Raw genomic sequence first — 14,570 nt, 5'->3', positions numbered from 1 at the left:
CATTTCTTTGGACCCGAGAAGACCTCCATGTAATATTATATAGCTGAGCATAAAGAGAAAAATGTATCTTAACCCTTTACATATTCAGGAGTTTATGATTTCATTCTCTTCCTCCATCGCACTTCTCCAGTATGTTTGACAGTGAGGAAACTGTAAGTTAAACAGATTGTGTCTCTGTCCACCGGTGCCATGTGATGGATTATATTCTGTCAGGTTGGAGTGGATCTTTACACACACCAGAGGACATGGAGACAGATCTGACACATGGGTCACTGGCCTAACACACATACACAAACTTACTGTAGACGTGAGTCTCTCTAGAGCTTTCATCTGAAGTATCTCACTGCAGATATCTCGCTTTCTATCAGGGTCTTCCTCTGGTCTGTAAGAGAGAGCCCACACACATACACACACACACACACACACACATGATAAAAACATCTTTGAAGTGACAATGAATGATCTCTTTTGTGAGTTTTATACTGTACATGACACTGATACAGAAAGACCCACGGGACCTGATGAAACAGATGTTGTGTTTGAAGTAAAAGACTAGCATGGGACAAAACCCAGTCTAAAGGCAAGTTGTTTTATAGTCACAAAATATTTTATTAATTTATTTCGTGTTCATGGACACAAATTTCAGGTTTTTTTCCGTACCATTGAGCACGAATGTCTTTTTCGTGTCCGTTGCACGACTTTCTTTTTCGTTTCATTTCATGTATTGTTTTCTTATAGTGTTTTGCTATTTTTTACCATTGTGGCTAGCCGCTTGGGGTTGGAATGACTTTCAAATCGCAAGAAAAACATGTACCTAAAAGTAAATACATAAAAGTACATCCCAACCCGAACTCCAAATCTAACTCCAACCCCAAGTGACAATGATTTAAAAATATGGAAAAGCAATGAGAAAACAATACATAAAATGACACGAAAAAGAAAGTCGTGCAACGGACACGAAAAACTATTTATAGAAATTCATGCTGAATGACACGGAAAAGACATTTGTGCTCAATGGCATAAAAAGCTGAAAATGTGCTTGAACATGAATAAATTCATCAAATATTTTGTGACCATAACAAGACTTGCATAAAGATTGGGTTGTGTAACAACATAGAATTTAAAAACCAGTGTACAGAAATCCTCTCCACAAAAAAACATTTACATTGCACCTTGTAATAATTCAATAACTCATTGAATTCAATAATTCAATTTTTGATCAGACAGCTTAAAGTTAATCTTCATCAGAAATGTAAGAGTACTGAGTACAGTGCATTACGATTAATCACAACTAAATGTTTGCAAAATAAAAGCTTACATCATATATCTGTGTGTACTGTGTATAATAATTACGTATATATAAGAACACACATGCATTTATATATTTTAGAAACATTTACGTGTGTATACATTTTTACATATAATTAATATAAATATGAATACTTAATATATATTTATTAAAATTATAAATGCATGTGTGTTTATATACATAATTATTATACACAATACACACACACACACATATATGATGTAAACAAAAAACTTTTACTCTGCAAATGATTAGTTGCGATTAATCGTTATGCAATCCTAATTGTGGGACACTTGGACACTTGAGTCTCCTCCTTCTCATGCAGCGTTCAGACCAGCCGTGGTAGAGGCGTCAAGCGCGAGTGATTTCAATGTTAAATCAATGTAAAGATGCATTGACGCGCGTCTGGAAGTCTTGTGGCGCGAATTAGGCGTTTAGCGCGATGCGATTCCACCTCATTCACGCGCCTAGTTCATGCTAATGGCACAAATTGAGTATTGCCGCGGGAAACGAGCGAGTTAAAAAATTTGAACTTTGACGGAAAAACGCGTCGTGTTAACCAATCAGGAGCTTGCTTTAGTAGTGACATGATTACAGTAAGCGAGTCGCAGAAGCCCCTCCCATAACTAGAATTTCACGCGCGAATGAAGCGAGTAAACCCAAAATGTTCAAGCGGCAAACTAGACGCGAATTTGACACCTCAAACGCGACTGGTGTGAACCCACGGTCAGATTTGTGACTCTACCTGTTAAAGTAATTTTTTTTTTTATTTACTGTTTTTTATATAAAATCATCCATTTTCTAAAGGGTTAAAATCAATGTACAGAACATTCTGTGAAAATATAAGATATTTTTACGTCCGAACTGATTGCGCTTTATTTTATATGCACTATTTCCGTTCCATTTTTATTTCTCTTGTTTTTATTCTTATTTTTAACTGTTTTATACTTTTATTCATGTTTTATTCTTTTTCACACATTAAAACAGTGAAAAAGAAAAATACTTTTTTTCTCTTATTGTTTTCTCATTTCTATGTAAAGCACTTTGAATGACCTCTGTGTATAAAATGTGCTATTCAAATAAACTTGCCTTGCCTTGCCTATGATTACTGAGGTCATGTCAAAGATTGACATCAATGTGATATCAATGAGTGAAATCAAACTTCGATTATGCGACTTTAGCCTGGATTTTACAAACATAGACACATATTTCATTTGAATAACACTCATATATGTCTCCTCACATGCTCAGATTTGCCAAGTCTTGAGCAGTTGTGGCCTAATGGTTAGAAAGTTGTGCTTGTAACTCGAGAGTTGCCGGTTTGAGTCTCACGGCCGACAGGTTGCCTCTGAGATGCCCTTGAGGAACGCACCTGAAACCACTGCTAGCTGCGTCACTACCCCGAGGATGGGTTATACATTGGTTGTAACGTCACTTTCACCAGGATACGAAATAATTAACTAGATATTTCTAATCAAATTTACCCAAGATCAAAGGATCTAAGATATGTTACTTTCATATCTATACGCTCTTACTGAATCACAACAGTTGTCTTATGTGCGTCTACTTTTATTTCAGAAACATTGAAGAGAAAGTTGATATTCAAAAGGCACATAACAAGTCTATTATTTATTCTCAAATGGCTTGTAAAGAGAAATCTCTAGGTGAATCTGTACAGTAAATTCACACTTTGTGGACAGTGCCAATGAACACCAAACAAACCCTCAGCAGTTTACTGCCCTCTATTGGTAGTGTACTGCATTACAACTTTGGCTGCCCATATACAAACTTTAATCATATATCATACAGATCAACTCTTCTTTTTTATAGTTAATTATTATTTTAAAACACCTAATTTGAATTGAGTGTAGCTTTCGATTACATTACATTTAAGTATTTGTCAGATGAATTTATCCAAAGTGACATGTGCATTACAAGGTATAATTTTTCTCATTATGTGTGCTCACTGGGATTGAAGCCACAACATTTTGCGCTGCTAATGCAATGCTCTACCACTGAGATACAGGAACACTGCAATAAGATCTTATTGGTTCATTGGTTTTACGATATGCTAAATGTTTTAAATAATCTTGGATAAATGTAATGTTTTGGTTTTTGGGTTTAAAAAATCCTCAGTAAACAGATGCTTGTCTGACGCTCTCGCAGAATTTACATGTTCTCCATAAACAGATTTTGAGACTGTAAAGCCTATATAAATAACAGAATCACTCCTCTTTTTGTTTTGAAGCCAGTGACTGCTATAATCTGGGCCGCACTGCTAACTGGAAACCAGCAAAACATCAGAGATTAAACTGGGCCAGTGAGTTTGAGAAGTGGGCCAGAGTTTCTTTTACTGTCAGATCATTCATCACACAGACTGACACGCTTTCATCTCTCTGTCTACATCTCTATCTTCACGATAAACAGAGGATGATGGGTAATGGCGGCAATTTCGTGACATGCCTTCTATAGAGAGAGCAATTCACAGACACAGTAAACCAGAAACACAGTCAGGCAAATGTCGACACACACATACGCAAATCTGAGCTCATTCAGCCCATAGTGCCATTACTAGTTTCACCAGTGCTGAAGATCATATTTAAATCATATGCAAATGAACAGTGAAGAGCGGCTTGTGTTTGTGTGTGTTATAAGTGAGGATGTATTCAGACAATCTTGGATAAAAGCCGTCAGCTCCTTTAGCTTCAGGGTTTCTCTATTCTGTTAAAGAAACAGTGAGGACCAACACAACGCAAATCAATGAAAGAAATATCTGAATTAATATTTACACAGTGTTTATTGTATTGTTGGATCTTTGGATAAAAGCGTCTGCTAAATTCCTATATGTAAATGCATAGGATCTATATGATGTCTGCTGAAAACTACATCTGTATTATTGGTTTGATGATCATTTCTAAGGGTTATGCTTAACTTCCCAGGGTTGTTTTTCATGTTCTGTCATGAAGATGATGACATGGTTTAATGCTTATTGCCTCAGAACAACGGTCACATTATGTTTTTTCTTAAATGTTGTTTAACGCAGTTGTGTTATTTTTTTATTACTTTGCACTACATGCACAAACATGACACTCTCTGCCAGTGACATTAATCACATTTAGCATTTCTTTATTAAACTAACAAGAGAAGGAAAAGTGTTATTGAAACAAAGTATTGGTACACCAAAACAATCTCTTGCCAATTTGTACATATTTTATACATTCGTACACTGTAACAAATTTCTGTAATTTCTACAGCTAAATTTTACAGTTACTTCTTGTTCTGTAATTTTACAAAGTTTAGCTGTACATTGCAATGCATTGTGGGTCAAAAAACTATTACAGAAGTTGACAGCTTTTTCCCCACAATAAATTACAGGTATATTTGCGCTTGCCTGTAAATGATGCAGTATTACAGTTATTCACTGTTGAATGCGTTGCACGAGGCAGCTTGACGCCATTTTATGTCGGATTGCAGAGGAGCAGTCACATTGCCACGCCACTCATCCACAATATGTAAGTATACTATTATAAATTGCTATTATAATTGTTAATGTTGGTTGAAATAACCTAAGTTTACCGTGTATAAGCCCCACAATAAAGTTAATAAAGAAATTTTGAACAAGCAATCCCAGGTGAAGCAGTTTAGTGGTTAAAATAAAGTAAATGGTATAACTGTAATGTTAACCCTTTTCATATTTATATTGGACTTCAATGTATGTGGGTTAACGTCACTCAGGCATGCAAGCAGGGTGCGTGCATGCGCGTATGTGCACGTGCACATTGATGCATATAGGTCTTATACATGCATACATATATTTTGAAATATAAAAATGTAAACGAGGATCAGATATAGAGTTTTTAACAAACGTGCGTGTTCATAGGCGCCAAATTCTTTCTCCGCCGGTGGCAGCGTCATGCTTACTTAGCAACGAAAGAAGCTCTGAAGCGCCCACGCGCTTTGAAGAGGAGAAAAGCGGCGCGGTCACGTTTTCCGCGTGGTTTCAGACGCGACATGTAATGTAAATGTAAAGCAACTGTGCGTATGTGTTGGCCGTTTCGGTGGCTGCTCGAGCCGAGCCCCGGAGGACCCAGGGGATCAGGGCATATCTGCGTGTTTCTCTGTAGCACTTCCAGTGTTCGAATTGAAGGGGGTCTGGGGGGGTCCCGGACCTCCTATAAGCCTTAAGGGACCCCCCATAAAGCACAAAAATATAAATTAGGGGGGTCCCCTGGTTTTTATTAAAATTAAAATACTGCATAAATTTAAAATCCTCATTTTGCGTGTCACAAAGCGATACTATCCATTATTTTTCCCAATTTCGCAATAAAATAATTCAAATGACTTCTGTCCGAAATAAAGAAACTCGCAAGTGCGCCTCATGCTTTTTTCTGGAGGAATTGACAGACGAGATCTATCTGCGTGTGGAGTATTTTTTACCTCAGTTGCGGTAAGAATCTTTAGTAATCTTTAGGTTTAAGGTTTTTTTTTAAAAATCTTCTCAAACAATTATTTCATAACAGTGGCAAAGCTATCCACTCAGACTGACGGCTGGTCAACCCAGTCACACAAAATATTTTATTAGGAAAGCAGAAGAAATCACGCTTAAATGATAATAAATGATAGTCTCTTTAATGCTTAGCCTATCGCTCAACTACGCATCTTTCAGAAATAAATAATTATTTGTAGAAAGTATCTTTTGCATGTGTTTTTTTAAACCTTGGAAAAATGTAACATGCAGGGCCGAAGTGGGACTCATTTTCAGCCCTGGAGTTTCATGTCTTAGACCGGCCCACTTTAGTTCACCACTGACTATATTAAAATAATATAATTAAATCCTCAGTGCACTATTCTTTCCAGCCTTGCAATTAATATATTTTCCAAAAATATTGTTTCCAATTCAATGCAAATAGTCTAAAAACAGTTATGATTTTGCCATAATCATGCAGCCCTACCATAAGGTATTTTAATATTATTCAATTAAACTTATTCAAAAACTGCAGAAAAGGATCAAATGTTTTCCCCTAGAGTTTTTCCCCTAGCGTTTGCATGAAATAGATGAAGAATAACTATTAATAGATTAATCAATGTTACATATATAACTTACCGGTAGATATAAAAAATACGACATTTACCTTTTATCAAGTTATCAACTGCTGAAAAGGAACAAATGTTTTCCCCTATATATTTTCCCCTAGCGTTTGCATGAAATAGATGAAGAATAACTATTAATAGATTAATCATTGTTACATATATAACTTACCGGTAGATTTTTACCTTTTTTTTACGTTTACCTTTTATCAAGGTATCAAGTTGCGCTCAAGTTTATTTTAAATCTAAACGTGCAGCAAGTGCACTCAAATAGACGCGTCTAAAACAAAACTCGTGTTCACAGGCGACCGCTTTGAAAAGCAGAAGGCGGCGGCGCGTCATACGTTGTCCATGCGTTTTAAATGAATATGGACCCTAATTATGATTATGAACGCAAGAATTACTTCGTGGTCGGAAGTTGGGGCACAATCAACTAGGTCATAAAGCGGTGGGGACGTATACCACCCGCAAATTACGCGAATGGGGCTGCTGTGGAGTGCTGGGGACAGCAACCTTCAACCTGGTGGCATGATAACTATCTTTAAAATTATGTATCTTTAAAAAGATTAATTATATGTAATTTATACAGTGAAGAAGACAGTGTTATTATTCATTTGATTCTATTTATGTACCTAAATACTACTGTTAGATCTTGCTTTATTTGTAACTTTGTTCTTTTCTATTTTTATATGCTCATAATTTCCAGTTTTGCTGATCCGAAAATTATTCAATCTATGACTCAAAAAACGCAATGTAATCATCCATTTAACCACTACTATATAGTAAAATTATCTAATTTAAGAATGCGTCCACCCCATTTCACCCCTATTCTGTTTAAAAGTTCTGCCCTTGCCAGTGTTTCACACTAATTTGAGGGGTAAACTTTTTTTAGAGTTTGAGTTAAGGGTAATTTGGGGTTTCTTTGATTAAAACCAGGATCAGATGATTGTTGATCAAGGACGATCACATCTTACGTTGTGAAATCACAGCGACCCTATAATGAGGGGGGTGGAGCTTGGCCGGGGGGTGGGGCTTAGCTAGGGGACCCCCCATAAGCTTTGACATAATTCGAACACTGAGCACTTCCACTCATAAAACAACAAGTGAGAAACCTTTTTGGGGTTATAATGTTTCCGCGCTGAAAACGCGTTCTGACGATGTACTGGTAGCGCAGATTGATACTTTTTCGCAACTTTGAATAGAGAGAACGTCCGTTTCTCAACCGAAGGCTGCAACCTCCGGAGGTCGCATATGCAGGCTGTATGTCATCAAGCCTTATTATTTTCATACATTTGCAACTCATAAGCATATTACAACAATGTATGATCAACAAAGAATAACAGTCAAGCTTTCAAAAATGATATTGGTATGAAAAATTACTGTACATTTGAATCCATTTTTCTTTGTCTTTTAGGTGTTGGCAACAGCAACAGACGTTGAAAGAAACACTACAGCTTCCTGACTCTAATTGTCTTAGGTAGTCTATGTTTTGTAATGAGTTGTAAAGCATTGCAAAGACAGAGGCTATGAAGGACACACATTAGTTTAATGTGGATATGTCTATGTGAAAGGCAAACAGATTTTTTGCATGTAAACCATTTGTTTATGCTTAGGTGAATTGCTCACAGCAAGCGTTTGGATGCTGAGCATTGGGTGGTTGTGCCTCCACATCCCAACTTCGTGGCTGGAATGGCAGCTTTGTTTTCTAGCTACTACAACTTTAATCTGGTGTACCAGGAGCAAGCATCTTGCACACTGGAGATTATTCAAAGGTAACTATGTGCTTGAAGTACAATGCGGTTTATCATTATTTTGTAAAGTGTGCTGTTATGAGTAACAGAGATTTTATTTTGCTTTAAGTGTACTTACAGGAAATCCCTAACATGATTTTTTAGTTGATATATTGGGTTAAGTTAGCAGTTATTTACCCAAATGCTTTATATCATTGCAAAACCAATTCATTGTAACATTCAAACATTGACAATAAAGATTTATTTGATTATATATTTTGAAAAGTAGTTCTGCATTGGGGTAACTGAGCATTTAGGTAAATAAACTGCAAACTTGCTTTTTTTGGTTAAATGGCATTCACAAGAAATCCCAGATGAACGTTAATTTTACAGTTTTGCATGATTTCATATGCCCACCCAGCCCTCACCCTCCCCACTATGGCACAGTGATGCTCAAAGCAAACACACAAAAAAGGATCTGTATGCATATACTGTATACACACACATATACACACACCTACATACATATACTGATACATAAACATATCTTACACACCTACTTAGATGTTTAAAAAAAAAAAAAGAGAGAGATTTGCATGACCTTTGACGATCATTCATTTATTCATGGTTTCATTGGGGTATGAATGAGACTTTGTTATGAAAACCATAGGATTCGGAGTCATAGGATTAGTTCTTTTGGAGTTTTTTCACAAGGCTGTAGGCCTACATGTTATCAACCGTAGTGATGTAGTTGCATGGACATAGCCCTGTGCTATAAGTCCTTTAATTGTAGATCTTTGGATGGACCAGCCCAACAGCAGCAAACTTTTTACATTTTACCAAAGACATGTCTTGTGTTCCTCAACAGAGCACATTTATTTTCCTGCTTTAGGGTGCCCTCTGACCACTCCCTACATTGGAACAATTTTGTTCATTACAGACTGACAGTATAACTACGTAGTGGAGCCTCGTATCTAGAATGTTTTTCAAGTCTGAAAGCATTATAAAGCCGCTTAATACACTTAATATGGTGTATTATGTTATGAATACTAAAATGTTATATTGTTGTGGTTTGTTTTATGTTTTGTTGTCCCTTGAACCAGGGGATAGTCGGGAAATTTTCAACCAGAGGACCTGCTGCTTGAGGTTATGTTAATGCAACTAACCTAACCATAACTGATGCAATTTTGTGACTAGAAATCCAAATCATCCCTTTAACTGTTATGACCCTATATTTCACTATAGTCATTGCATTGCAGAGCCACTTCCTGGTTTAGCTTGCCTGGACAGCACAACTGAAATTAAATGAATAATAATTACCAGCTTAATTTTTCTGTTGCAGTTTTTCTGCACTTAGGCTGAAAAGGGCAAATCAGCTTGATTTGCACAGCCTAATGTGTTTTGCACTCTCTTGTAGAGCAGTTAAGGCACTTTTTCATAAAGTTTATTTTCATGTGATTTTGTGATTTCAGATGCTTCATTGGACTGAACCCCTCCAGTGGGACCAAGACAGCAAAGGTGGTTAGCCAAAAAAGCAGGAAGGTACAGGAGAAAAAAAACAAGTGCATTAACCCTCACGTCTCCTCTCTACTCAAGCGGCTGATAGATTTTGAATGGCTTCAATTGTAAGTCTCAAGCGACTTCCTCACAATATGAATGGACATGGTTCTAAATGTTTTCTGAATTTCAATGAATGTTAAGAAAATAAATAGAATATGCTGTTAAAAAAAGACCTTCTGAAAATGTACAGTATTGTAACACTGTATTTCGTTTTAATAATAAAATTTCATGATTTTGTATCTTGGACTATTGTTTTATTTAACAGTTAAAGAGAATCTTATCCAATGATGTTTGGATTGAAAGCAGGCCTGGTCTTATTTAAAACACTTTACAATAGGCATCAGCAAAGATACAAATGTAAAGAACAAAATTAACTATTTATTTTTTACAACAACATAATGTATTGTAAAATATTTACAGATTTTTGCTGGCAACTCGAGTTGGCAGCAAAAAGATGTAATTATTTCAAAACACAATATGTTGTTGTAAAAACATTCTACAATAATATATTGTATTGTGAGGAATTTACAGATATTACCTGGCAACTCTAGTTGCCAGGTAATATCTGTAATTTGAAAAGAATACAAGATAATGTTGTATACTAAATTACAATAAAGTAGTGTTTTAATTTAAAAACCTAATACTTTGCTGTAATTTATGAACAACAATAACCTGTAAACGAAATCCAGTATTATACTGTAATTAATTTTGACAGTTATTAAAAGCAAATTCACAAGACTTTACAAGATTTTACTGGCAACTTTTTTGCCAGGTACTTACTGTAAAATCTACAGGCAAATTCGTTACAGTGTATGTTTTGGTCAAATTAGCTGAGACGTTGGGGTTATGGGCGAGGTTTCATTCTTATTTTTTATAATCGTACATTTTTATACAATTCACTTTGTGTAAATTAATACGAACTAGCTAACTAGTAAAATACATACAAATTTCTTTATTAAACGAACAAGAGAAAAACTGTTATTGAGAAAAAGTATTGATACACCAATGCAATCTCATGGCAATTCGTACGTATTTTACGAGGTGGCTAATTCGTACGACCAAATTCGTACGTTTTGGTGCAATTTGCATTCGCCGCTGAGATGTTGAGTTTAGGGGTGGGGTTTCATTATTGTTTTTATGATAATCGTACGTTTTTAAACAAATTATCTTCGTGCAAATTCATACCAAAGAGCCAACTAATAAAATACATACAAATTTCCTGATTAAACTAACAAGAGAAGAAAAACTGTTATTGAGACAAAGTATTGGTACAATAACGCAATCTCATGCCATTTTGTACGTCTTTTACAAGGTGGCTAATTCGTACAACCATATTCGTACATTTTGGTATAATTTGCATTCGCCCCTGTGACGTTGGGGTTATGGGCGGGGTTTCATTATTGTTTTTATGATAATTGTATGTTTTTCATGCCAGTTCGTATATATTTTACGAGGTGGCTAATTCGTACGACCACATTCGTACGTTTGGTAGAATTTCGCCCCTAAGACGTTCGGGTTATGGGTTGGGATTTCATTATTGTTTTGTTATGATAATCGTACATTTTTATACGATTGCCAAATACGTACGTCCACATTTGTACGTTATGGTACAATTTGCTTTCGCCCCTGAGACATTGGGGTTATGGACGGGATTTCATTATTGTTTTTATGATAATCGTACATTTTTATACGATTCACTTTGTGCAAATTCATACGGATTAGCCAACGAGTGAAAAACATACTGTACAAAGAGAGTCTAGCTTGTAACCCGAGAGTTGCCGGTTCGAGTCTCATGGCCAGCGGGTTGTGACTATTTATTTGTTTAGGGTTAGGTTACACATTTCGAGTATGCATTGCATACTTGACAAGCTTGTCACTTTCTTTATCAGAAACAGAGCAAGATAATATGAAATTGATTGCTAGCATAAACTGTATGGAAAGTTTCTTCTGCCAATTTTTTATGAAAATAAAATATTAAATCACCAAAGAAAGATGCATTATAATCACCTTAAAAATTAAAATCAAATAATTTAATTTTCAATATTGGCACATATTTAGCATACAATGTTCTATAATAAAATAAATCAGGTTTTATTTTTTTATTTCACTGGGAAAGGTAAATATGGCACTTATGGCGCGGTACAGGCAGCACAGAATGTGTACGGTAATGTGACGCTAAGGTTCCTCAAACAGTAGCTACATTTGTTGTTAGTCACTTTTTTGTAAAACACATCGCTACAGGGGTTTAATAGTCACTAAATGTATAAAGTTGGCAACACAACAAGTAAACTCCACCCACTAATTAACATAGAATTTGCATAGAAGTTGACTACAAAGGTACGAAACCTTTTCTGTCACTGGGGCTGTACCCTTTCAAAAAGTACAGCTTTGCACATAAGGATTTTATTTAAGTACCTCAAAAGTACATTCGGGGACCAAAGAGAGCTTATTAGTATATTAGTATAGTAGAGCTTATTTTACCGGTACATATCTGTACCTAATGGTCCATACAATTACCTTTTTAAAGGGTGCTGCCCCAGTTAGGGTACATATTTTGACTTTTTTCTAACAATGTAGGGTCCTTAAGGTACGGTAATCTACCCAAAAGGTACAGTTTTGTACCTTTATTTCTGACAGTGTATTATTGCATGTGCATTAATAAAAAAAACTGTATGTGAAGTTTCATGTTCACATTTACCTTATAATTTTAATTTTAATATTAACAGTCTTGCCTCGAGATTGTAGTGAAAATGAAATGTCAAATCATCAATTGCATTTTTTTTATTTGACAGGGAAAATGCAGATTTTCCTTACAATCACCTTAAAAATGAAATACTTTGTTTTGGCACATATTTTGCATACAGTTTTCTATAATGAATGGTAAATTGGCAGAAAAAAACTTTAATAAAACTGCAAGTCCAACACATCAAATGGGAATTGTCAGACCTAACAGCAATCAATACAAACAACCAATTTTCTTGTATTACTTTCACAAAAACCTTATGTTTCTCTTCTACATCCCTACTGACTGTTTGGTTTGTGGTGTAGCAGAAAGTGCTGATCTCTGGATTTCTTTATCACAGATTCAATCATCTCATTTACTGTAAATTGCAGTACATATTACCGCGGTACGGTTTAATTGGCAGGATCTCATTTCTGCCGTAAAACATCTCTCGTCTCTCCTGCGTGTGTGAGATGAAACCTGGAGGTAAAGAGATTCTGGCTGATTGAGGTCGAACCGCAGCTCGGTGAAGCCGAACGGAATCGAGCGACCCGCCGTCTGGTGTATTGGGGCCGAGCTGTGTCACTTCCAATTCTGTCAGGAGGAAAAGCGCGGACACGGAACGCCATCCCATGTTCACCTTCCCGAAAATGACATCAACTGTCTGTTCGAATTTAATCTAGCGCTTCACATCTCGCTGCGATATCGAGTCCGCCCTTCACCGCTAACAAAACAGCCCGCTGAAATCTCCAAACTCCCAGCAGGTCCACAGAAACACCACATCGAGGTGCTTCTGTATTTATTTTCTTAAAAACACACTCTTGCTCTTACTGTGCATGATTTTTCAAAAAAATTAAAACATGTTTATCTTTATAATCTTTTAAATCTGCTCCGCCACTGAAATAAGTTTTATCTCAGCTGATGTCATGAAGGTCATGCTTTCTATAGGTCTGTATATGCAAACCAATATAACTAACATACAAATGTATGCCCCTATAGGGGATCAATCCACAACTAAGGAAGCGAAAGAGCTGTAACCAAATCAGCTGTGTAGACTAGAATCCCAAGAAATGATATAGCATGTGAAACATCCTGCAACAATCCATTTTTAAACCAATAGCAATAGCATGGCAAATTTTTGTCACATGACCTTATATATTTAATTATTCAATTTGAGTGATATTTGAATATTCAAGGTTTTTTGCATCTGTAAATTAGTTGTGTTAGCAGTCTGATCAAACACAGAATCAAGAATCAATCCTAATGAACTGCATCTGGTGTCACATTGAAGTATTGCATTGCAGTCTGCTCCGGTTGTATAATGCACGCTTTGACAAATGATCATCTGGTTTTTCTATACAGCAAGTCTCTTATATATACAGCGCGCTCCAGAAATAGTACAGCGGTATAGTAGTAGATCATTTCAAACGCAGCCACCGAACTCATGCGTGTGTGCGTTTGTACTCACGGACTGACGACCCTGAACTGGACGTAGGGTACGATCTGAAGCAGAAGACGAACTCCATTTTGCCATTCCTCCTCATTTCTGAATTCACAGCCTTGAGCTTCACATTCTTCAAATGAGAACTGATAGTACGTGTTTGAGTCTTCAAACACCACCCGCTGGTCCACTGCAGAGGAGAGACACGGTTGATGTGTGAAAGGATGCAGATTTAAAAATATAGGGACCACCATCCATGTCCCATCCATGCCACAGTCTCTCAAATGCGATGTTAACATTGTGACTAACATTACAGTTAATTTGTTACATTGAAAATGCATGCTTTGGCAACCTAGATATTATACGTACCGAGTATACAAAATGTAAATATTGTGCACAGTATGGATACTGCATACTAAGTATAAAGGATGCTGCACAAGCACTGAATTGCCTTTATGCCAACCTCCAGAAATGTGTGTGCATTTGTGTGTGCGTGCATATGCATGGGTGTATACGTATGTGTGTTTGTGTGAGATAGTATGCATGGACGTGTGTGTGTTTGTGTTTTACCCGAGTGTAGGATTCCCAGCTCCAGGAGCACCTGCCAGACACGTGACGCCATTATCCGGCACTGAACTGAAACGCACTGTTCCAGGAGCCACTGCACCAACTCCACACCGACATAACTCCTCCTGCACAAACACACATCTTTTATTAGGA

At 36.5% G+C, this 14,570-nt stretch overlaps 1 protein-coding gene and 1 long non-coding RNA gene across 2 annotated transcripts in view; one reads left to right on the top strand and one right to left on the bottom strand.

The window, feature by feature from the left end:
- Window positions 1-14,570, bottom strand: part of rapgef5a (Rap guanine nucleotide exchange factor (GEF) 5a) — an 81,116-nt gene that overhangs the window by 52,689 nt on the left and 13,857 nt on the right. Inside the window, exons 4-6 of the mRNA XM_065284634.2 lie at window positions 14,421-14,542; window positions 13,878-14,040; window positions 301-382 (exon numbers count right to left, since the gene is read on the bottom strand). Coding sequence (XP_065140706.1) covers window positions 301-382; window positions 13,878-14,040; window positions 14,421-14,542 — 367 coding nt within the window. The remainder of the gene's footprint in view (window positions 1-300; window positions 383-13,877; window positions 14,041-14,420; window positions 14,543-14,570) is intronic.
- On the top strand, window positions 4,597-10,049 carry LOC135774500 (uncharacterized). The gene is made up of 4 exons (XR_010543711.2): window positions 4,597-4,821; window positions 7,812-7,874; window positions 8,011-8,169; window positions 9,600-10,049. It is a non-coding gene; the product is annotated as an uncharacterized lncRNA (long non-coding RNA).

Source organism: Paramisgurnus dabryanus, chromosome 19 (assembly GCF_030506205.2).
Source record: "Paramisgurnus dabryanus chromosome 19, PD_genome_1.1, whole genome shotgun sequence".
Classification (NCBI taxonomy): Eukaryota; Metazoa; Chordata; class Actinopteri; order Cypriniformes; family Cobitidae; genus Paramisgurnus; species Paramisgurnus dabryanus.
This window is presented reverse-complemented; position numbering and strand designations above follow the sequence as displayed.